Source organism: Anarhichas minor, unplaced genomic scaffold (assembly GCF_050575085.1).
Source record: "Anarhichas minor isolate MPS153535 unplaced genomic scaffold, ASM5057508v1 ptg000017l, whole genome shotgun sequence".
NCBI lineage: Eukaryota > Metazoa > Chordata > Actinopteri > Perciformes > Anarhichadidae > Anarhichas > Anarhichas minor.
The window spans coordinates 1,518,797-1,546,387 of NW_027466463.1; the positions used below are offsets into that span (position 1 = coordinate 1,518,797).

General features: G+C 41.5%; 1 protein-coding gene across 1 annotated transcript in view; it reads right to left on the reverse strand.

Annotated features, from left to right (window-relative positions):
- ryr2a (ryanodine receptor 2a (cardiac)) overlaps nucleotides 1-27,591 on the reverse strand; it is a 187,745-nt gene that overhangs the window by 82,509 nt on the left and 77,645 nt on the right. The window contains exons 34-47 of the mRNA XM_076092739.1: nucleotides 16,371-16,530; nucleotides 15,365-15,451; nucleotides 14,679-14,810; nucleotides 14,083-14,177; nucleotides 13,341-13,516; nucleotides 11,714-12,363; nucleotides 10,916-11,116; nucleotides 10,349-10,454; nucleotides 10,020-10,163; nucleotides 9,199-9,326; nucleotides 5,281-5,426; nucleotides 4,836-4,950; nucleotides 4,328-4,460; nucleotides 2,447-2,550 (exon numbers count right to left, since the gene is read on the reverse strand). Of these exons, the coding sequence (XP_075948854.1) occupies nucleotides 2,447-2,550; nucleotides 4,328-4,460; nucleotides 4,836-4,950; nucleotides 5,281-5,426; nucleotides 9,199-9,326; nucleotides 10,020-10,163; nucleotides 10,349-10,454; nucleotides 10,916-11,116; nucleotides 11,714-12,363; nucleotides 13,341-13,516; nucleotides 14,083-14,177; nucleotides 14,679-14,810; nucleotides 15,365-15,451; nucleotides 16,371-16,530 (2,377 nt within the window). The remainder of the gene's footprint in view (nucleotides 1-2,446; nucleotides 2,551-4,327; nucleotides 4,461-4,835; nucleotides 4,951-5,280; nucleotides 5,427-9,198; nucleotides 9,327-10,019; nucleotides 10,164-10,348; nucleotides 10,455-10,915; nucleotides 11,117-11,713; nucleotides 12,364-13,340; nucleotides 13,517-14,082; nucleotides 14,178-14,678; nucleotides 14,811-15,364; nucleotides 15,452-16,370; nucleotides 16,531-27,591) is intronic.

Below are 27,591 nucleotides of genomic sequence, written 5' to 3' on the forward strand. Positions count from 1 at the left end.
ACACACCATCTGTTTTTGGTCCGAGTGAGGTGAGGGCTGAGATGATGCCCAGATAAATCATCTGCAGCCCGTATTCCTCATACAATTCTGTATTTTGCATTCAATTAAATTAAATTAAACTCAACTCAACTTTATTTATCCACAAAGGCAATCTGAGTTTGGGCAAGTGCAAATAGACAAGAAACAGCCATGAACACAGACAGACATTAACAAGCACCGGAGCTATGTCGACATTAAGACTATGTTGCACTGATGGTGTAGTTGCTAAAAAACAAATATGAAATAGATAAAAGTCATCATACAATAACGATAAGAATAAGTGAATATGTAAATAGTCCATATAGCTCGAAGGCATTTAGGTATTTCATGTTTGTTTTTGTATGTGCTAAGCTCCCGATAGAGGACAGAATTGTCTTGCAGGTCCTTGTTTACCAGGTGAATGTATCTGGAACTGGGGGTGGAGGACATGAATACTTTCCCCCATGACATCACGGGCCTTTGCTGCTCATAGAATGAGGCTAAGCTTGGGAGGGGCACTCCAGGGATTTATGAGAAAGTGTTCACTACGCTTTCTGTTTTTGACAGTAAGGGATGGGAACCAGCCGATGAAACACAGAATCTCTCAATGAAGGAACTGTAGATGGTCCTGAAGGATGGATTTTTGGGGGAAGTATTAATATTGGTGTGGCATTATAGCTGATGTGTTTTTGCTAAAAAATTCAAGGTTGTTATAAAAGATGTTAGCAAGATATTTATACTGGTCCACAACATCCACCTCCTCGCTGTCTATGTCCTAAGAGGCTTCCTTCTGAGATCAAGAACCATCTCCCTGGTCTTGGTGATGTTAGAGTGACAGGAGGACCGCGTTGTCAGCGAATTTAATAAGGTGGCGTTAAGAATGGATGCTCTTACAGGCATTACTGTGGAGCAGAGGTCTTCAACAGGGGGTCCGCGAAATATTTGGTTGATTAGACAATTTATAAAAAATAATAATAATTTTAAAAAAAAATTCTCTAAACATGAATGTGTCCATTATTGCAATAGTCCAGTATTGTATGCAAGATGACAGGTATGTTTATGCATGGCAGTGGCACTAATAGGTAGGGTTGGGTACCGAAAAGCGGTGACAATATGGCACTGGTTCCTATACGACCGGTATCTACCGGACCGAAACGCAACGCAGATTTCGGTGCTACCTTTCGGTGCCTGAGCCGATTGAAACACTTTTTTTATACTACTCTGATGACTCCGTCCTGGCAGCAGGACTCGGTCCTCCGCTCCTCACTCATAGTATTATTACAACGGGGTACTTAGCGCCGGCGCTCATAAGCACAACATCCACAGGCACGCGAAAGCTTCTTCTTCTTCTTCTTTGAGGTGTAGTGGCGGTTGGCAAATGACGAATTGGTGCATTACCACCACCAACTGGTAAAATAAAATAAGTCATGAGACGTGTCGTATTTTGCCAGAGAAGGCAAATATGCTCATATTTCTGCAAAAGAATTGCTGAAGTTTGAAGCTGTAGTGTGTGTACAGAGTGTGTGTGTGTTTTGTATTTATTTATATTTATTAAAGTATACTGTAAACTGTTAACAGTTAATATATTGTTCATAGTTTGAAGTTAAAAAGTTTGAAGCTGTAGTTTGAAGCCAAGCGTTTTGTATTTATTTATATTTATAATATACTTTAAACAGTTAATATATTGTTCAATTTGAAGAAAAAAGTATCGGTTCAGGCACCGTTTAGGCACCGGTATCGTTTTAAAAGTATCGTTTTAGCACCGGTATCGGAAAAAACCCAAACGATACCCATCCCTACTAATAGGCCATCACTCATTTTCGTTTCCACATTTATGTTTAAAATGAAAACGTCAATTTGAATAGCTTGTATGCATGATTATCATGCAGTTGACAGACAATGTTGATATTGGCATTGGTATCAGCTGACAAGGTATGTTTATAAATGGCAGTGGCACGGCCTCCCTACTCACTGTACCTTGCACATGTTTAAAATAAAAACATGAATATGTGAACCTGTGTATTATTTGAAAAGCTTAGTATTGAATGCACAATAAAGAGGTATTCATGGTACTAGGCCTAGTTTAATATAAAACACAATTTTATACAATATATATAGTCGGGGGTCCCTGCTCCATCTCTCTCTCTCAGTTTGGGGGTCCTTGGCCTGAAAAACGTTGAAGACCCCTGCTGTAGAGAATAAGGGGGACGAGAATGCACCCTTGTGGTGAGCCTGTGCTGCTGTCTAACTGATAAAGTGCCGTTTGTGAGGACTCTCTGAGGTCTATCTGTTAAAAAAAACTAAATCCATAAATAGGAGCCTGGCAAAGGCTCAGCTCATGCATTCTTCAAATAAAACAACCACTAAATTGCTGAAATATTTTGACATACCTTGTGTGTGTGTGTGTGTAAATGTTTGTGAACCTCACCTTCTCCAGGTCTGGCTCTCTTAAAGCCAGGGCCAACTCATTATTATCCATGACGGATGCTGCAGCCACATCCAGAGGAGTAGATCCTCGCATGGAAGGAGATGCTGAGGAGAGGAGAGAAGATAAGGAGAGGGGAGGAGAGGGAAGAGGAGGGGAGGTTGAGGAAAAGATATAATAAATATAAATACACCTAAGAGAATAGGGAGTCTATTACTAATAAGACGACATAGGCTCTGTTCCTGGATACAGCACTGTCAGATACACAGCACTATTCAGACAGCCAACGCTCTCTGTGACTAATAAGGGAAGAAGCTGTAAAAAAAAAGGAGGTTTCAAAAAGTACCCAAAACCTTGTCAGAAAACAGCACACAGCTTCTCCACACACAGGAACATGCTGGTGGAAAACAACTCACGGGTTGTAAGCAACAACAGTGGTGAAAGCAGTTAGGAAGGAGCGAGCAGAGGATCTCCATCGTCAAACGTATGACTGCTGGCTTTCATCTTCTTGTATCCAGTATCCATACTGGCACTTCACATACACATCTGCTTGGTCAAAGTCTTGTGTTTTTTCCTGCCAAGTTCACTACACGACTAACAACGTGTTGTGGATTATAAGCACCGCTGTATCAGAGTGGGCTTCACTTTTTTATACGTTTCTTTACCTTCTATTTTGGGGACAGCAACACTTTTCACTGCACATTGCACTGGTGTGATGGTGTAGGTGACAAATCAATTTGAAGTGAAACATATAATTATAATTTTTTATATGTATAAAACATATATATATTAATATCAATATGAAGTGAAAATGTTCACAAAGTATTGAAGTTTGGTATTTTGGCTGCATGGTTACAACTGAGCAAACTCCATCTGCTGTGTTCACTCTCTATTCACTATGTACACTCTTAAAGGAACCACAGGGGTTTCCAGCTTGTACCCAGAGGAGAACCCTTTTTGATTCATGATATACCATCTTATAAAGGTTTCACCTGGAATCCTTTCAGAGGGTTCTACCTAGAACCCAACAGAAAGGATTTTACCTAGAACCATATGTGAAAGGTTCCAGCCAGAACCTCTTATGAGAGGTTCTACAGTGAACCCTTCTATGGTATATTGGTTCCACCAAGAGCCCTCTCTGGAGGCTCTACCTTTCAACCTTTTAAGGGTGTCAACAAGAACCCGAGGATTCTACCAAGAACCCTTTTAAATTGCAAGGGTTTCATCTAGAACCCATCTAGAGGGTTCTATTGAAAACCATTTCATATCCCAAGGGGTTCATCTAGAACCCTTTTACATTCGAAGGGTATTATGTAGAACCCATTTTAATTCCGAATTCTGAAGTACCACTATCTGATCTACCCCTTCAAAAGTCCTCAGTGTAATGACTGTAAGTAAGAAGGTAAGTATTGTCCATGACATGGACACTGCACTGCATTTTATAGATTTTAAAATGACTGTACAGCTGTCAGCAATTACCAAAATAATTATGATTCATAAGAGTCCAAAATCTCAATATATTGCTTGTTATTGAGTTAACCATTGAGTGTCAATTATTTAAGATAATGAATGAGTGTGCAAGGTCAGAGTGCGATTTCAGACACAGTTCATGGGACCATCATTCTCAACATATGATTACTGTTTCAATGTTTCTCTTCAGTCACACAACAGTACTCACATAACTCCCATAAATGTTCAAGCTTCCATTAATCCACAGCACCCAATCATCCAGGCGGTCTGCATTTATGTTGTGGCTCAAGTGGTTAACCACTTGTGGATGTAAACTGTATACAGTGAACTTAACGAACCCATTTCAAAGATGGGCGGGGACTTCTCAGTGGAGAACTAACCAACAGATACAGTATATATCACACACATACTCACCAAGCCCAACACTGCTGTTCTCCAGCAGGTAGCTGAGATGGTCAAACATGGCTTTCTGGTTCTGGCGGCTGATTCGGCAGAAGTAACAGAGAAAACGACAACAGTTGGCCACCATCTTAGGGAAGGTGATTTCCTGCAAAGAAAACACATGCTTCATGTCAGACAAATGCCATGCAGCGATATTGTCTTCTCATTATAAATGACATATTGTCAATAATGGTGTATTACCAATTTATGTTAAATGTTAAATGCTCTTTCAGAAAAAAAAGTTATTCAAAAAGCTATTTTTGAAAACATGTGACACATTTACAGTACGCCAAATAAAATATCTTCCCATCAAGGCATCTCTATTGAGACAAGGCTGAACCAAACACCAAACACACAAGAGATCAACCACATCTCCACAAAACGTAAAGAGAGACAGGAGCTTGTGATTCAGCTAAGCTGGTCCTGGTCTCTGTCGACATCCTGCCTGTTTCTGGCTCTGCAGCTCATACATACTTCATACCTTGGAGTCTCCTCCACTGAGCACGTTGACCATGACCTCCATGACAGTCTCATGCATCCCCAGAGCTCTCATCAGGTTAGGATGTTGGTAGAACACCTTGTTGTTCATAATATCACTGCGGAGGAAGGAGGGGCTAGTTAAAAGCCGAGTGCAGTGTTCTATCATTAGGGCTCTAACCAGGTGTATAGTGTAAGCACTGACTGAACATGGCATACACAGCATATCACAGTAAAATGAACCATTTCTGTTTTCCTCGTATTCCTCGTATTTAATGTGCGGCTGCATACATTATATAAGACATGTATTGACATAACATAAACATATTTCAATGAATCATTCGCCAGTTGCCCCCCGTGCCCTCACGGCTTTTAACCAGCGAGAGAAGAGAGGACCAAAGTACATCAGAGTCAGTAATCAGGAGCTTGACAGATGAGTGTGTTCTCACCCCAGCCCTCTGATCATTAGTTTCTCCTCCTCTCTTCCCATACGGACACTCAGCAGAGATCGGATCTGACCCAGAGCAGCGAGCAGGTTGATGGTGTCCTCGATTGATACGGAGTTTATGGTGTAGGTCTTAGGAAGGGCGCGCACCTGGACAGATAAGGACAGATTCATATCTTTCGAAGCCTGCTGCTGAGGTCCACACATTTCCTTCACATTTTAGAGAGTTTATATCACTGCGAGAATCTGTACGGACTGAGCAGGAAAGTCTGTTAGCAGTCGCCATGCTTTAATCAGAAGATCTGCAGATCGATCCCCGGCTCCTCTAGTTCACGTCGATGTGTGCTTGGGCAAGACACTTGGTGTGTGAATGATAAGATAGTCCTGATGGGCAGGTGGCACCTTGCATGGTACCCCCAGCTATCAGTGTGTGAATGGGTGAATTATGTGTTTAATTGAACTATATTTCCACACCAAACGATTGATGGTTTTGATTGACATTGCTCAATGCTGTACAGGTTTTTAGAGCAAACTTGTTACAGGTGATTCTACTCTTTTAAACGAAATGTTAATATTCCATCCATCCATCCATTTTCCACCGCTTATCCAGGGTCGGGTCGCGGTGGCAACAGGCCAAGCAGGCTGACCCAGACCTCCCTCTCACCGGCAACATGTTCCAGCTCATTCTGGGGGATCCCGAGGCGTTCCCAGGCCAGCTGGGAGATGTAATCCCTCCAGCGTGTTCTGGGTCTTCCCCGGGGTCTCTTCCCAGTTGGACGTGCCTGGAAAACCTCCAGTGGGAGGCGTCCAGGAGGCATCCTAATTAGATGCCCGAACCACCTCAGCTGACTCCTTTCGACGCGAAGGAGTAGCGGCTCGACTCCAAGCTCCCTCCTGATGACCGAGCTCCTTACCCTATCTCTAAGGCTGAGCCCGGCCACCCTACGGAGGAAACTCATTTTGGCCGCTTGTAGCCGCGACCTTGTCCTTTCGGTCACGACCCAGAGTTCGTGACCATAGGTGAGGGTAGGAACGTAGACCGAGTGGTAAATTGAGAGCTTTGCCTTCCGGCTCAGCTCCCTCTTCACCAAGACGGTCCGGTGCAGCGCCTGCTTTACTGCTGCAGCTGCACCGATCCGTCTGTCGATCTCCCGCTCCATCTTACCCTCATTCGTGAACAAGACCCCGAGATACTTGAACTCCTTCGCTTGAGGTAGGCCCTCCGTCCCCACCTGGAGGGAGCAATCCACCGGTTTCCGGCAGAGCACCATGGCCTCAGATTTGGAGGTGCTAACTCTCATCCCCGCCGCTTCACACTCGGCTGCAAACCGCCCCAGTGAATGCTGGAGGTCACGATCCGAGGAGGCTAACAGGACCACATCATCTGCAAACAGCAGAGAGGCGATCCCGAGACCCCCGAACCTGACGTTCTCCACCCCCCGGCTGCGCCTAGATGTCCTGTCCATGAAAGTCACGAACAGGACAAACAGCATTTGAATGTGAACTGCTGGCTTTTTAGAAATGAGTGAACATGCTATGAGACTGTATATAAAGCACAGAAGAAGGAAGGATGCTTCTGCAGCATTAAGCACAGCGACACACACACACACACACACACATAATAAACACACTGGAAGAGAGGGACAGGAAACAGGTATCAAAACTTGAACGTTGCTGTGACATGGTAAGGGTAACTTCCCTATTTTTCAACCTGGACCCTATTTGACCATGTTTTTGTTTGGATGGGACTAATGTGGATTGTATTGAGGGGGAAAGCTGGAGACAGCAAATGTGCTGCAATGTAATCATTTGAAGAAATTTGGCACCATCATTAACATCCACTTTTTTGGCCACTGACAGCATTATTGAAAAAGTCTAGCTCAAGGAGAAGTCTCGTTCTGAAATCTCATGAGGTGACATGTTGCTGGGCAGAGTTTGAATATAATATATTGTTTTAGATAACACTGAGGTATGCTTTCTGTCAAGGGCGTAGGTTTGGTCTCAGCATTGGTAGGGACACTGCCAGTCGTCGTCCCCCCACCATCTAAAAAAGTCTTAGTTGATAATTCAGGGGCGTTTCTAGGATTCAAAGAAAGGGGGGGCTTAGCCCCAAGGGGAGTGGCATGTTTGCGCGCAATTGTTTTTGGGGCCCATTTGGGGCCGCGGATATCATTGTTTCAGACAGTTCATAGATTGGTTCAATCAGAAAGAGTGTGATTTTGCTCTGTAGTTTTGCTTGCATTCAGTATATGATAACACAAGAGACAGAATTTGATGGTCATAGTGAAATTTCACAACACAAATATGAACTTTTCTCAAATAAAGAATATCCGCGTCACTCCTAAATCCTAATTCTTAAAGGGGCCGCACACAATGGATGGAGAATGGACCTGACAGTGTCAACTTTATATCGTTAAGTATGATGATAGACTGTTGGATTGTAATTTGAAGGGGGAGAAAACATACAAACCAGAACGCACGCACATATGTAGCATGTTAGAGTTATAAATAACTTGTCCATGTGAGAAACAATAGTTTAATTTAATGACATCACCAAAATAAAAATATTTTTTTTTCTTTTTTTTTTTTAAAGCCAATAATGCCAAATTATTTGGGGGGGCTGAAGAACATTTGAGCCCCCCTAAAATAGGCCTAACGACGCCCCTGGTTGATATTATGTTGAACAGGCAAACTTTATTAAAATATATTAACATTTGTGTAACTTGGAACTGATTTAAACATAATAACAGTAACAAAACCTTAGTTTAAATACAAAACAGTATTCTGCACCAAATAAATAATAATAATAATAAATAATAAAATAAATGAATAAAAAACGTTCTGCTAAAATGCCAATATACAGTAACAGTATATTCTATATACAAAATATATATAAAAAACTTTTCCCAGTTGTGCAGACAAAAAAGAAAAAAAAAATTAAAAATAAATCTATTCTGCAGCACTTAATAGGCTACAAATAAAGTGCTTTCCTCCTTTATGCAATTATTAGTAGTGCTGGGCAACGATTACAATTTTTAATCGTGATTAATCGCATGGATTGTTTGCGATTAATCGCAATTAATCTCATTGTTATGGCAAAGTTCAATAATGAATTCAAAAGTAGTGTATTGCGCACTTTTATTTTAAAAGTACTGCTATATGAACAAAAGGTGAATAACATTTGGTGTAAACACTTTAAACACATCAGGTTGTTGTTAGCAGCAGTGTTCTCTTTACACAGCAGCAGTTCTATCTCTTCACTATCTGTGCTCAGTGTGTGACTGTGTGTGAAACGTTCCACTGCTGTGCAACAGGAACAACATGTTTCACACCTTTCATCTACATGTGTGTGTTGTGTCTTCATGACAGTCAGAGCATGTGATGCAGCTCTACTCTTCATCACTATGATGCTGTAACTCAGAGGTGATGATGGTGACCCAGCGATCAAAGAATAGAGACACTTTACGCACAATTTATGTGTATTTTCCCTTTAACTCACGAGATGCAGCATGTTTTATACTTAATGTGAATATAATTCATACTTTGTTGGCATCTTATTCTGAAAACCGGATGTCCGTCTGAAGAAACCGGATGTTGTCTCACGTTAATCTTTCCAAAGTCCTTCGCTCGCTCCCCATCTGTGCCGTTTGAATGCGTTTACCGTGAATTTGGTGAGGAAATATTGGTGGGGACAATTGTGTCTTTCCCAAACTTTGGTCGTGACTAGTCCCTATGGACCCTATGCAAACCTACACCCTTGCTTTCTGTACCCCAACACAACAATGTCATGGCTGAATATTTAGAGGAGACAGATGACCATTAGGCCCCACGTATGTCATATTCTAATGTAACGGTGTAAACAGGGTCTTCAATGGTATGGCATCTCTATTAAGAGAAACACACACACAAGCTCAAACCCTACCTGTCCTCCAATGCCATCATACTGGCGGTGCAGCAGGACAAACATGGCTCTGACCAGCTCTGGATCCTCAATAACTGACTCCTGAGCCCAGCGGACCATCGTGTCAGAAATCAGCTGCTGCAACGTACCTGCAGAACAGAGACAGAGTTAGGGAGTGATGGCGGGGATTGTTGGTCCACAATCAGAAAATCCTATTTCTTCTTTTCTTTCCAGATTATTTGACTTTACATTTCCAAAACAGACTCCAGTGCTGCTGCAGTATTGTTTATAACCTCCAACAAGCCCAAAGTGACTGATGTGTGTACAGCATGCTGATTATTTTGCTGTTGTCAGAGTCTTCCCAAAGGCTTAAGCTTTGTTCATAATTGCGCGAGGCACTGCGAGCTACAAGCCCACACAAATGCATTTATGCTCAACGTGTTGTTTGTTACGGTATTTTCTGAAACGCCAGAGGGGAAAACAACAACGAAATATTCTGTGAAGAAGATTAACAAAATATTCTGTGAGGAAAACGCCACAAACCGAACTCCTGAATGCAAAGGAGGAATCAAAAGGAACTATAAACTCATATTCATGGACTTTGTGGCCTTTTTACAAAGAAAGGAGTCAAGTGTTAAATGAATGACAATGAAACGAAAGCAGTTTGATTCCACTGGACAAAGATCTACTCAAGAGTAGATCTTTAAGATCTCCTGCATTTAAAGCATTCAAAAACAAACGTTTCATCTTTCTAATTCATTATTGTACTTCTTTATTTAAAATGATTTGCTTTAATGTACATGTGTACATTGTACCCTATTGCTCTAGTGCAGAGGACTTACTGGGTTTCCTTTCTTTTTTCTCCTTTGGCAGGTTGCCCATCTTCTTCTTCAGGTAAGCCACTTTCTCCACCAATGACATGAGGCGTCCCCGGATGGTGAAGTCACTGTCCCCATCTATCCCTCCCTCCTCATCCAACTCTATACCTGTCAGAATGGAGAAATCAGTGCACTGTGCAGACTGTAAGTTGATAGTTAATGACTATACAGAATATAGATATTACTGCCACATGTTGTTATTATTATTAATGATCCCTATTGATTTCTGTCGGTAACTGGATATCATTTGAATGTTTGGTTGGCTGGGTAGGTGAAGCTGATTGGTAGTTTACCACAGTGTCTCATCAGGTCCTCGTGGAAGTCCAGCAGCTGTTCTCGGATGTATTCAGGACAGGGACACTCCTGCTTCTCGTCCTTAAAGTTCAGCAGCATGTTGATCTGAAATGACACGCGCCAGGGACTGTGATACGAGTCCAGTTCATTGAATACTTCCACAACAACCATTAAGATTACATCACTGAAATCCAACACGCATTTGTTCATAGTGTCTGGGTGTTGGGAGCGTGTTCCGGGCAGCGTAGACTAGGGGGGTCTGCAATGCATTCAAGGATTCAATGTGTCCAGCAACAACAAGAGCAAAAGAATGGAGCAGTGCCTCAGTGTCAGTACAGTTTCACACCATTGTCAAATGGGAGAGAAAGAGAACTACCTGATGTCCCGTGTTCAGAGGCTGCAGCTGAATATGTGTATTTAGGTGATACAGAAAAAGTGTTCTTCTCTGATACACTTCTTCTACGTTGCATCATTATCCTCCTGCCCACTCTACTCCCGCACAAGCTATCCCTCTGCACCGTTCAGTCCTCCGGACCGGGCTCTCCCTTCCTCAGAGGTGTTCCTACCTGCTCCTGTGGAGGAGATCTGAACTCTTTGGTCTTCTTGGCAGTGAGGGCTGCAGACATGTTGAGCGCCAGCATCACCTCGTTGTAGCGGAACCGCTGGTTGTCTTGGAGACAGGCCACGAAGTCGTCGGAGAAGGCCACCGCCGCCTCGATACGATGGCGCACCTGGCAGTCACACAGGTACTGCAGCACGTGGCACATCTGCATACACGGATCAGACACGTGTTGGCTTAACGACATGCTATGATGAAAAAGGTGCAACAAGTTTGTATGGAACAGTCATCGAGCTTTGCTGTCATTGCAGATTTGAAAAGGAGCTGCTTTGAAATTGTTCAAACTGATTTTGTTTGTTTTGATTCTTAGTGAAATCTGGAAACCTTGAGAGGCAAATGAGACAAAAAATGGGGGATCTACTTTCTAAATAACAGGTGAAAGAAAACTGATTTCAAGTCCACTTGATATCATTGTTTTATTTTATTTAATTATTAATACATAGTCAAATTATCAGTGAAATTAACAAAGAAAGAAGCTGTTTATTTGACAAAATGATTTATTGGTGTTTAAAATATTTGTTAGTTTTCTGTAACTTCAAATGCTATGCACGGTATATCACACATAAAACTAAATGTAGATATTTAAACATGGGATTCTATATCAAGTTTTCTATAACTTTAAGGAGAGCTTCATTATCAGTGAAAAAAACAATGACTGTTACATTAAAAATGATTCTTAAAAAGCACTATGTCTGTAATCCGATGTAGTAAACAAGTGGAAGCACATTTACAAACTGAGTGTCACCTGGAGTTTTACAGGTTCGGGTAGCTTCATCTGTAACAGTCCTTTAGGCATGCTCCGCCCTCCGTCCTCTCCTCTTCCCTCAGTCTCCCCCTCCTTCACCGCCTCCAGCTCCGTGTGCGTGTCCTCCTGACCTTCCTGTCTTTCAGCGAACACGGACGGTTCAATCAGTCTGAGGATGTTCTTCAGATCTCCACTTTTGAAGACTCCCATGATGAGCAGGGTGTAGAACAGCTTGATGAGGGGGACGAAGAGAAACTCAGTGGTGCCTCCTATTGGATCCCGCACGTGCATGCTCCCCTCCCGCACCGCCTCCGTTAGCATCTCGATGGTTTTCATCTTCAGCACGTCTAAGGGGAACTCAGGGCTGTACTGGAAACAGTCTCCTGATCCGTTGTTGCCGGCGTTACGATACGACGGTCCGTTCCCACAGACAAAACTTGGGGATGAAAAGTGCATTCTGGGTCTCAGGGAGGTGCTGAGGCCGATGCCTGGCAGGCCATGTTTCTTCTTCTCATCGGGGAACAAGGTGATGCTCTTGGTTTCGTCCGTCATGGGAACAATGTACTCGTTGTTCATCATGAGGCGAGCTGTGGTGTAGCTGCTCAGGTGGATGTCGATGAGGAGGTCGTAGTAGCCCGCACGTAGCAAACCTGGGGATGAGAGACGATACCTATAAACGTTGAGCTAAAACATGAACCCTTAATCTTACCATTTATTACCATTGTTACTAGTGAACATAATACACCCATTACCTGGTAGTACCAAATACATTCATTTATTCTCTATATAGGTGTATATGGCCATTTCCTGACATCATCTGGAAGGAGACAGCCCAAAGTCAGACCCTTCTTAACACTAGTTTACTGTATTCATTTTGTCACTTAGATGACGTCTGGAATCTTCCATAACAAGCATTATGTGTGTGTGCATCACAACTTAATATATCTTCTTCCTCTGTGTCATAGAGCTCCATTCTTATCAAAAAAGTACTGAAACACATCAATGAGCCACATTGTTGCACTGGATGACATGTTGCTTCATCACCATTGTATTTTGACTCAATCCCATACGGCGTGCTTCTGCCACAAATACTCACTAGAGATCCCATTGTGAATAAATCGCCGCTGAAAATAGTCCCAACACGTGACATAATACCTTCTGTTTGAGTAATGTGTGTTCAAATAACAGTTGCCAGCTGTTGTAGAAAATGATTAAGTCTATTTATTTTTATTTTTCTAAATGAAACTACATATTTGTGAGCATTCTTTTTAAGACTTGGTGTGCGAGAGTTACGGACAAGAATTCAGAAAGTATCGAGGACGGAACACATTATTGGGTCTTTTCATGGGAGTTGCTCACAATAAAAACAGTATAGAATAACACATACATTGCATTAGTATTACCAAAATACTTCTTCCCACTCTTCCTGCAGTTATTCCGTCCTGCATCATGCAATTATGATCCATAGGTGTCTGAAATCTCAATTGACTTCTTACTATGAAGTAAACTATTGAGAGTTTAGTTCATGGTCTATGGCTCGGAGTATTACCTGACCTCTACTTATTACTCAGGGACAGCCTCGAACGCCTTGCATGCGGGCGTTCTGTCGTTATGTCCTGTGTGTTACCTGGCATGTACTTATTCTCTATAGCCTGCAGGAGCTGTGCCTCGTCTACGTGGGAGCAGAGGGCGTGTGCCACCCGGTTGTTTCCCAGAGCACAGATTGCTGAATACAGTCTGAGGGTGTGGTAGTGAAACTTTAATAGGTCCCTCTGCTCTGACAGCTCCAGGATATCCACCGACCTGGACAACACACAGAGAGATGCTGCATGAGAAATGAGAGAGCAGGAAAAGGAAAAAGGTGTGTGTGTGCGTGTGTGTTCTTGTACACGCTCCATAGTGAGGACCGAAATAAGTCTATATTCACAGAGTGGGGACACTTCTGCAAAAGCCTTTTTTAGGGGCTAATACTTGGTTTTCAGGTTCAGGTTAGAATCATTTTGTTTTGTAAGGGTACGGGTTAGGCATTTAGTTGTGATGTTAAAGGGAAGGGCAAGGGGCTTGGCAATGTATTATGTCAAGTCAATGAGTGTCCTCACCAAGATAGAAGTACAGGGATGTGTGTCAGGGGTGGATTGGGACAAAACAAATCGGCCCTGGCATCGAAGGGGGAGAACAAAGAAACACTGGGCAGATCTAAGCTACATGTTTTATGGGCCAGTGAGACAAAACTAACAAAAAGACAGCTGTGTCGGCCCAAAATGCAGGTAGGCCCACCGGGAAAATGTCCGGTAAGCCAGATGGTGCACCCCTGATGTGTGTGTGTGTGTGTGTGTGTATTTGTGTGCGTGTAGCTGTGTGTACTCCACTTGTTCTCCTCAGGTATGTGCAGAGACATGAACTGCAGAGGTTTGTTACACTGGACCAGCCAGCCATGTCTGTCATTCACTCTGGATGCTGACACCTGGAAAAAAAAAAAAAAAAAGATAGATATATGTGTATATATACAGTATATATCTGGAAGCACTTCGCAGACAGTATACATTACATTTCATGTTGCTTTCCACCCACTGTATAGCACAGCAGACAGTTCACCTAGCATGCTGCCCATACGCAGGAAGATAACATGGAAGAGTCATAAGACTAACCCAGAATCATTTCTACACTGTCTCTATAGAGACAAGCATTGGTGAGGCTTTCCCAGTGAATTCAAAATGATCCAAATCAGGCAGGCAATCAGTTTCTTCTAAGAAGGGTCTTGTGCTGCATACAAGTGAGATAAATGTAAGATAGAAGCTCTCCTAATTGTTAGTACATTCTTTACATTTCTTTTCAGAACAGTCAGCCTTTAAATCCCTTTTCTCTGTACATTGCAAAATATGTGATTCTTCTGTTATATATCAACCAAAACAAAACCAGAAAAGAGCCAGAGAATGCAGGCGTGCTGTAGGAGTTGTTACTGTACCTTGAGGAAGTGGTTGGGAACGCGACTCCATAATACAGGAGTGAGGAACTGGACATGCAGCCTTGGAGGACACTGAGGAATTGGGTTCTTCCTCTCGCTCTTAAACAGACCAGCTGACAGAGGCATCACATTCTGACAGGAAACAGACATGTTCACAGTGATACAACATCACATAAGGCAAAGCTGGACAGCCCAAAGAGAACACTGTGGACATATTCAAACTCATTATGCATTTTTTGTTCTGGCAACCAAGAGTCGGTTTTCACATTAGTGCTCATTATTCTGGTGTTGCATTAGACATAAACATCAACCCAAACCGACATGACATGAGAGACAGTAGGGTGTGGTCATTACAAAATTCAATTTTCATTTTGAGCATTTTGCTGTTCTGGCATCAAAGTGTCACTAAACACACATCAAACCAGAAAGCTGTTACTCCTCCCCCTACAGAGGCATTATAACAAATTAATAACCAAGTCTCCACAAATAATTCAATGTCATTTTGGTTGTGTTTCTTGTGTTTTGTTTCTCCATTAATCAAGAAAACTTCTCCACCTGTTAACTACTAGAAGGCTTTTATTATGAAGCAGCAACAGGAAATGCAGGTCACTTGTCACCGAGGTTAAAAGCAACCTGCCAATCCTCAGACGACGACGAAGCTGTATGTGTGTGTGTGTCCGTCTCACCTTAATACGCCCAAGTTCAAACTGGAAGACATTGGGGCTGGTGGCCTTGGCAAAGACTGCTGGGAACAGCTTAGTACTGGGCTCCACCTGTGGGGACGAGAGAGAGCTTAGCTAGTTACTTAAATCCAACTGAATCGACGATCAGTCATTCCCTGTTCGCTAACCAAAATCAGGTTTTTTTCAATGGAATTGTGAGGAAGGTGGGCCGATGTAAATCACTAATTGGACGCTGAAAGGTCAGGGGCACAAATAGACAATGTAAATAAACTTCCTCGGTTAACTGTAATTTAAATGTTAAAAACAGACAGGGTTTTGTAGTCGCAGTGGTGTTGAAGAAGCAGATTTAAAGGTGTTCAATGTGCTCTATCTGATTAGAAAATAAGCTATCTAGCCTGCTGCAAACTGATGTTAGCAGTAGACTTTTTCCTGGTTCATGTTTGCAGAAAAGAAAGAGACATTAGCGAGAAAGCTAATGTGAGTTGTTGATCAAAGTCCGTGGCTCTTTGTGTTGTGTCTGGGCCTGCAGCCCGACTGTTAATCAGTGTCACTGCAGGCCGATGAAAGAACGCTAATCTCACTTTTTACACGGCTTTAATGAAATGATGTGATTGGCTATGAACAGAAGTATAATGTGTATGAGCAACATTTCAACTGGTAAATTTAAATATAGGGGAAACATGAAACCAAAGAACCATACAGAGTCGTATGATTTACTGAGCCTATGCATGCTGTAGCAGAATATTTCATTTGGACTAACAAATATTGAAAAACAGGAGAACACAGGTTGTAATATAGCGGGTGCCAGTTGTACTGAGAGGGACTTATGCTAGGAGCAAACAAAATACATAAGAAGAAAGAGAAGAAACAAGGCAGGAAGGAAGGAGGCTCATTTTTGTGAGTGCAAAAAGTGAAAGGGAAAAGTAGAAAGAGGATGGGAGTATATGACACAGCAGGAGTTAAAGGAAAGGACCATTCACAAACCTGAGACACCATGTCAAATATTTACCTGGTAGTAGGTGCTGAGTTCTTTCCCATTGGCTGTAAATGTCAGCAATCTGTTTGTCGTATCGACCAGGCAGCCAATCTCTAAGCCGTTGTTGTTCCTCCCCTGACCAGGACTGCTGCTCTCTCCAGCCCACACCATGTAACAGTTACTGCGCTTTATACTGAAGAACACACACACACACACACCATGTAACAGTTACTGTGCTTTATACTGAAGAACACACACACACACACCATGTAACAGTTACTGTGCTTTATACTGAAGAACACACACACACACACCATGTAACAGTTACTGTGCTTTATACTGAAGAACACACACACACACACACCATGTAACAGTTACTGTGCTTTATACTGAAGAACACACACACCATGTAACAGTTACTGTGCTTTATACTGAAGAACACACACACACACACCATGTAACAGTTACTGTGCTTTATACTGAAGAGCACACACACACACACACACACCATGTAACAGTTACTGTGCTTTATACTGAAGAACACACACACACACACCATGTAACAGTTACTGTGCTTTATACTGAAGAACACACACACACACCATGTAACAGTTACTGTGCTTTATACTGAAGAGCACACACGCACACACCATGTAACAGTTACTGTGCTTTATACTGAAGAACACACACACACACACCATGTAACAGTTACTGTGCTTTATACTGAAGAACACACACACACACCATGTAACAGTGACTGTGCTTTATACTGAAGAACACACACACACACCATGTAACAGTTACTGTGCTTTATACTGAAGAACACACACACACACCATGTAACAGTTACTGTGCTTTATACTGAAGAACACACACACACACACCATGTAAGTTACTGTGCTTTATACTGAAGAACACACACACACACACACCATGTAACAGTTACTGTGCTTTATACTGAAGAACACACACACACCATGTAACAGTTACTGTGCTTTATACTGAAGAACACACACAAACCATGTAACAGTTACTGTGCTTTATACTGAAGAACACACACACACACACCATGTAACAGTTACTGCGCTTTATACTGAAGAACACACACACACACCATGTAACAGTTACTGTGCTTTATACTGAAGAACACACACACACCATGTAACAGTTACTGTGCTTTATACTGAAGAACACACACACACACACACCATGTAACAGTTACTGTGCTTTATACTGAAGAACACACACACACACACCATGTAACAGTTACTGTGCTTTATACTGAAGAGCACACACACACACCATGTAACAGTTACTGTGCTTTATACTGAAGAACACACACACACACCATGTAACAGTTACTGTGCTTAATACTGAAGAACACACACACACACACCATGTACCAGTTACTGTGCTTTATACTGAAGAGCACACACACACACCATGTAACAGTTACTGTGCTTTATACTGAAGAACACACACACACACACACCATGTACCAGTTACTGTGCTTTATACTGAAGAGCACACACACACACCATGTAACAGTTACTGTGCTTTATACTGAAGAACACACACACACACACACACACACCATGTAACAGTTACTGTGCTTAATACTGAAGAACACACACACACACACCATGTAACAGTTACTGTGCTTTATACTAAGAACACACACACACACACCATGTACCAGTTACTGCGCTTTATACTGAAGAACACACACACACACCATGTAACAGTTACTGTGCTTTATACTGAAGAACACACACACACACACCATGTAACAGTTACTGTGCTTTATACTGAAGAACACACACACACACCATGTAACAGTTACTGTGCTTTATACTGTGGAACACACACACACACACCATGTAACAGTTACTGTGCTTTATACTGAAGAACACACACACACCATGTAACAGTTACTGTGCTTCATACTGAAGAACACACACACACCATGTAACAGTTACTGTGCTTTATACTGAAGAACACACACACACACACACACACCATGTAACAGTTACTGCGCTTTATACTGAAGAACACACACACACACACCATGTAACAGTTACTGTGCTTTATACTGAAGAACACACACTCACACACCATGTACCAGTTACTGCGCTTTATACTGAAGAACACACACACACACACCATGTAACAGTTATTGTGTTTTATACTGAAGAACACACACACACACACACCATGTAACAGTTACTGTGCTTTATACTGAAGAACACACACACACACACCATGTAACAGTTACTGTGCTTTATACTGAAGAACACACACACACACCATGTACCAGTTACTGTGCTTTATACTAAGAACACACACACACACACCATGTAACAGTTACTGTGCTTTATACTGAAGAACACACACACACACACCATGTAACAGTTACTGTGCTTTATACTGAAGAACACACACACACCATGTAACAGTTACTGTGCTTTATACTGAAGAACACACACACACACCATGTAACAGTTACTGTGCTTTATACTGAAGAACACACACACACACACCATGTAACAGTTACTGCGCTTTATACTGAAGAACACACACACACACCATGTAACAGTTACTGTGCTTTATACTGAAGAACACACACACACCATGTAACAGTTACTGTGCTTTATACTGAAGAACACACACACACACACCATGTAACAGTTACTGTGCTTTATACTGAAGAACACACACACACCATGTACCAGTTACTGTGCTTTATACTGAAGAACACACACACACACCATGTAACAGTTACTGTGCTTTATACTGAAGAACACACATACACACCATGTAACAGTTACTGTGCTTTATACTGAAGAACACACATACACACCATGTAACAGTTACTGTGCTTTATACTGAAGAACACACACACACACACACCATGTAACAGTTACTGTGCTTTATACTGAAGAACACACACACACACCATGTAACAGTTACTGTGCTTTATACTGAAGAACACACACACACACACCATGTAACAGTTACTGTGCTTTATACTGAAGAGCACACACACACACACACACACCATGTAACAGTTACTGTGCTTTATACTGAAGAACACACACACACACACCATGTAACAGTTACTGTGCTTTATACTGAAGAACACACACACACACCATGTAACAGTTACTGTGCTTTATACTGAAGAGCACACACGCACACACCATGTAACAGTTACTGTGCTTTATACTGAAGAACACACACACACACACCATGTAACAGTTACTGTGCTTTATACTGAAGAACACACACACACACCATGTAACAGTGACTGTGCTTTATACTGAAGAACACACACACACACCATGTAACAGTTACTGTGCTTTATACTGAAGAACACACACACACACCATGTAACAGTTACTGTGCTTTATACTGAAGAACACACACACACACCATGTAAGTTACTGTGCTTTATACTGAAGAACACACACACACACACACCATGTAACAGTTACTGTGCTTTATACTGAAGAACACACACACACCATGTAACAGTTACTGTGCTTTATACTGAAGAACACACACACACCATGTAACAGTTACTGTGCTTTATACTGAAGAACACACACACACACACCATGTAACAGTTACTGCGCTTTATACTGAAGAACACACACACACACCATGTAACAGTTACTGTGCTTTATACTGAAGAACACACACACACCATGTAACAGTTACTGTGCTTTATACTGAAGAACACACACACACCATGTAACAGTTACTGTGCTTTATACTGAAGAACACACACACACACACCATGTAACAGTTACTGTGCTTTATACTGAAGAGCACACACACACACCATGTAACAGTTACTGTGCTTTATACTGAAGAACACACACACACACCATGTAACAGTTACTGTGCTTAATACTGAAGAACACACACACACACACCATGTACCAGTTACTGTGCTTTATACTGAAGAGCACACACACACACCATGTAACAGTTACTGTGCTTTATACTGAAGAACACACACACACACACACCATGTACCAGTTACTGTGCTTTATACTGAAGAGCACACACACACACCATGTAACAGTTACTGTGCTTTATACTGAAGAACACACACACACACACACACCATGTAACAGTTACTGTGCTTAATACTGAAGAACACACACACACACACCATGTAACAGTTACTGTGCTTTATACTAAGAACACACACACACACACCATGTACCAGTTACTGCGCTTTATACTGAAGAACACACACACACACCATGTAACAGTTACTGTGCTTTATACTGAAGAACACACACACACACACCATGTAACAGTTACTGTGCTTTATACTGAAGAACACACACACACACCATGTAACAGTTACTGTGCTTTATACTGTGGAACACACACACACACACCATGTAACAGTTACTGTGCTTTATACTGAAGAACACACACACACCATGTAACAGTTACTGTGCTTTATACTGAAGAACACACACACACACCATGTAACAGTTACTGTGCTTCATACTGAAGAACACACACACCATGTAACAGTTACTGTGCTTTATACTGAAGAACACACACACACACACACACACCATGTAACAGTTACTGCGCTTTATACTGAAGAACACACACACACACACCATGTAACAGTTACTGTGCTTTATACTGAAGAACACACACTCACACACCATGTACCAGTTACTGCGCTTTATACTGAAGAACACACACACACACACCATGTAACAGTTATTGTGTTTTATACTGAAGAACACACACACACACACACCATGTAACAGTTACTGTGCTTTATACTGAAGAACACACACACACACACCATGTAACAGTTACTGTGCTTTATACTGAAGAACACACACACACACCATGTACCAGTTACTGTGCTTTATACTAAGAACACACACACACACACCATGTAACAGTTACTGTGCTTTATACTGAAGAACACACACACACACACCATGTAACAGTTACTGTGCTTTATACTGAAGAACACACACACACACCATGTAACAGTTACTGTGCTTTATACTGAAGAACACACACACACACACACCATGTAACAGTTACTGCGCTTTATACTGAAGAACACACACACACACACACACCATGTAACAGTTACTGTGCTTTATACTGAAGAACACACACACACCATGTAACAGTTACTGTGCTTTATACTGAAGAACACACACACACACACCATGTAACAGTTACTGTGCTTTATACTGAAGAACACACACACACACCATGTACCAGTTACTGTGCTTTATACTGAAGAACACACACACACACCATGTAACAGTTACTGTACTTTATACTGAAGAACACACATACACACCATGTAACAGTTACTGTGCTTTATACTGAAGAACACACATACACACCATGTAACAGTTACTGTGCTTTATACTGAAGAACACACATACACACCATGTACCAGTTACTGTGCTTTATACTAAGAACACACACACACCATGTACCAGTTACTGTGCTTTATACTGAAGAACACACACACACCATGTAACAGTTACTGTGCTTTATACTGAAGAACACACACACACACACCATGTAACAGTTACTGTGCTTTATACTGTGGAACACACACACACACACCATGTAACAGTTACTGTGCTTAATACTGAAGAACACACACACACCATGTTACAGTTACTGTGCTTTATACTGAAGAACACACACACACACCATGTAACAGTTACTGTGCTTTATACTGAAGAACACACACACACCATGTACCAGTTACTGTGCTTTATACTGAAGAACACACACACACACACACCATGTAACAGTTACTGTGCTTTATACTGAAGAACACACACACACACACACACACACCATGTAACAGTTACTGCGCTTTATACTGAAGAACACACACACACACCATGTAACAGTTACTGTGCTTTATACTGAAGAACACACACACACACCATGTAACAGTTACTGTGCTTTATACTGAAGAACACACACACACACCATGTACCAGTTACTGCGCTTTATACTGAAGAACACACACACACACACACACCATGTAACAGTTACTGTGCTTTATACTGAAGAACACACACACACACACACCATGTAACAGTTACTGTGCTTTATACTGAAGAACACACACACACACACCATGTAACAGTTACTGTGCTTTATACTGAAGAACACACACACACACACCATGTACCAGTTACTGTGCTTTATACTAAGAACACACACACACACCATGTAACAGTTACTGTGCTTTATACTGAAGAACACACACACACACCATGTAACAGTTACTGTGCTTTATACTGAAGAACACACACACACACCATGTAACAGTTACTGCGCTTTATACTGAAGAACACACACACACACCATGTAACAGTTACTGTGCTTTATACTGAAGAACACACACACACACACCATGTAACAGTTACTGTGCTTCATACTGAAGAACACACACACACCATGTAACAGTTACTGTGCTTTATACTGAAGAACACACACACACACCATGTAACAGTTACTGTGCTTTATACTGAAGAACACACACACCATGTAACAGTTACTGTGCTTAATACTGAAGAACACACACACACACACACCATGTAACAGTTACTGCGCTTTATACTGAAGAACACACACATACCATGTAACAGTTACTGTGCTTTATACTGAAGAACACACACACACACACACCATGTAACAGTTACTGTGCTTTATACTGAAGAACACACACACACACCATGTAACAGTTACTGTGCTTTATACTGAAGAACACACACACACCATGTAACAGTTACTGTGCTTTATACTGAAGAACACACACACACACACACCATGTAACAGTTACTGTGCTTTATCCTGAAGAACACACACACACACACCATGTACCAGTTACTGTGCTTTATACTAAGAACACACACACACACACTTGTAACAGTTACTGTGCTTTATACTGAAGAACACACACACCATGTACCAGTTACTGCGCTTTATACTGAAGAACACACACACACACACCATGTAACAGTTACTGTGCTTTATACTGAACACACACACACACACCATGTAACAGTTACTGTGCTTCATACTGAAGAACACACACACACACACCATGTAACAGTTACTGTGCTTTATACTGTGGAACACACACACACACACCATGTAACAGTTACTGTGCTTCATACTGAAGAACACACACACACCATGTAACAGTTACTGTGCTTTATACTGAAGAACACACACACACACACCATGTAACAGTTACTGTGCTTTATTCTGAAGAACACACACACACCATGTAACAGTTACTGTGCTTTATACTGAAGAACACACACACACACACACACCATGTAACAGTTACTGTGCTTCATACTGAAGAACACACACACACACCATGTACCAGTTTCTGTGCTTTATACTGAAGAACACACACACACACCATGTAACAGTTACTGTGCTTTATACTGAAGAACACACATACACACCATGTAACAGTTACTGTGCTTTATACTGAAGAACACACACACACACCATGTAACAGTTACTGTGCTTTATACTGAAGAACACACACACACCATGTAACAGTTACTGTGCTTTATACTGAAGAACACACACACACACACACCATGTAACAGTTACTGTGCTTTATCCTGAAGAACACACACACACACACCATGTACCAGTTACTGTGCTTTATACTAAGAACACACACACACACACTTGTAACAGTTACTGTGCTTTATACTGAAGAACACACACACCATGTACCAGTTACTGCGCTTTATACTGAAGAACACACACACACACACCATGTAACAGTTACTGTGCTTTATACTGAAGAACACACACACACACACCATGTAACAGTTACTGTGCTTCATACTGAAGAACACACACACACACACCATGTAACAGTTACTGTGCTTTATACTGTGGAACACACACACACACACCATGTAACAGTTACTGTGCTTCATACTGAAGAACACACACACACCATGTAACAGTTACTGTGCTTTATACTGAAGAACACACACACACACACCATGTAACAGTTACTGTGCTTTATTCTGAAGAACACACACACACCATGTAACAGTTACTGTGCTTTATACTGAAGAACACACACACACACACACACCATGTAACAGTTACTGTGCTTCATACTGAAGAACACACACACACACCATGTACCAGTTACTGTGCTTTATACTGAAGAACACACACACACACCATGTAACAGTTACTGTGCTTTATACTGAAGAACACACATACACACCATGTAACAGTTACTGTGCTTTATACTGAAGAACACACACACCATGTACCAGTTACTGTACTTTATACTAAGAACACACACACACACACCATGTACCAGTTACTGTGCTTTATACTAAGAACACACACACACCATGTAACAGTTACTGTGCTTTATACTGAAGAACACACACACACACACCATGTAACAGTTACTGTGCTTTATACTGAAGAACACACACACACACACCATGTACCAGTTACTGCGCTTTATACTGAATAACACACACACACACACCATGTAACAGTTACTGTGCCTTATACTGAAGAACACACACACACACACCATGTAACAGTTAATGTGCTTTATACTGAAGAACACACACACATACACCATGTAACAGTTACTGTGCTTTATACTGAAGAACACACACACACACCATGTACCAGTTACTGTGCTTTATACTAAGAACACACACACACACCATGTAACAGTTACTGTGCTTCATACTGAAGAACACACACACACACACACACACACCATGTAACAGTTACTGCGCTTTATACTGAAGAACACACACACACACCATGTAACAGTTACTGTGCTTTATACTGAAGAACACACACACACCATGTAACAGTTACTGTGCTCTATACTGAAGAACACACACACACACACCATGTAACAGTTACTGCGCTTTATACTGAAGAACACACACACACACACCATGTAACAGTTACTGTGCTTTATACTGAAGAACACACAAACACCATGTAACAGTTACTTTGCTTTATACTGAAGAACACACACACACACACACCATGTAACAGTTACTGTGCTTTATACTGAAGAACACACACACACACACCATGTACCAGTTACTGTGCTTTATACTAAGAACACACACACACCATGTAACAGTTACTGTGCTTTATACTGAAGAACACACACACACACACCATGTAACAGTTACTGTGCTTTATACTGAAGAACACACACACACACACCATGTACCAGTTACTGCGCTTTATACTGAAGAACACACACACACACACCATGTAACAGTTACTGTGCCTTATACTGAAGAACACACACACACACACCATGTAACAGTTAATGTGCTTTATACTGAAGAACACACACACATACACCATGTAACAGTTACTGTGCTTTATACTGAAGAACACACACACACACCATGTACCAGTTACTGTGCTTTATACTAAGAACACACACACACACCATGTAACAGTTACTGTGCTTCATACTGAAGAACACACACACACACACACACCATGTAACAGTTACTGCGCTTTATACTGAAGAACACACACACACCATGTAACAGTTACTGTGCTTTATACTGAAGAACACACACACACCATGTAACAGTTACTGTGCTCTATACTGAAGAACACACACACACACACCATGTAACAGTTACTGCGCTTTATACTGAAGAACACACACACACACACCATGTAACAGTTACTGTGCTTTATACTGAAGAACACACAAACACCATGTAACAGTTACTTTGCTTTATACTGAAGAACACACACACACACACACCATGTAACAGTTACTGTGCTTTATACTGAAGAACACACACACACACACCATGTACCAGTTACTGTGCTTTATACTAAGAACACACACACACACCATGTAACAGTTACTGTGCTTTATACTGAAGAACACACACACCATGTACCAGTTACTGCGTTTTTTACTGAAGAACACACACACACACACACCATGTAACAGTTACTGTGCTTTATACTGAAGAACACACACACACACACACACCATGTAACAGTTACTGTGCTTCATACTGAAGAACACACACACACACACACCATGTAACAGTTACTGTGCTTTATACTGTGGAACACACACACACCATGTAACACTTACTGTGCTTTATACTGAATAACACACACACACCATGTAACAGTTACTGTGCTTCATACTGAAGAACACACACACACACACACCATGTAACAGTTACTGTGCTTTATACTGAAGAACACACACACACACACACCATGTACCAGTTACTGCGCTTTATACTGAAGAACACACACACACACACCATGTAACAGTTACTGTGCTTTATACTGAAGAACACACACACACACACACCATGTAACAGTTACTGTGCTTTATACTGAAGAACACACACACACACACCATGTAACAGTTACTGTGCTTTATACTGAAGAACACACACACACACACCATGTACCAGTTACTGTGCTTTATACTAAGAACACACACACACACCATGTAACAGTTACTGTGCTTTATACTGAAGAACACACACACACACCATGTAACAGTTACTGTGCTTTATACTGAAGAACACACACACACACCATGTAACAGTTACTGCGCTTTATACTGAAGAACACACACACACACCATGTAACAGTTACTGTGCTTTATACTGAAGAACACACACACACACACCATGTAACAGTTACTGTGCTTCATACTGAAGAACACACACACACCATGTAACAGTTACTGTGCTTTATACTGAAGAACACACACACACACCATGTAACAGTTACTGTGCTTTATACTGAAGAACACACACACCATGTAACAGTTACTGTGCTTTATACTGAAGAACACACACACACACACACCATGTAACAGTTACTGCGCTTTATACTGAAGAACACACACATACCATGTAACAGTTACTGTGCTTTATACTGAAGAACACACACACACACACACCATGTAACAGTTACTGTGCTTTATACTGAAGAACACACACACACACCATGTAACAGTTACTGTGCTTCATACTGAAGAACACACACACACCATGTAACAGTTACTGTGCTTTATACTGAAGAACACACACACACACACACCATGTAACAGTTACTGTGCTTTATCCTGAAGAACACACACACACACACCATGTACCAGTTACTGTGCTTTATACTAAGAACA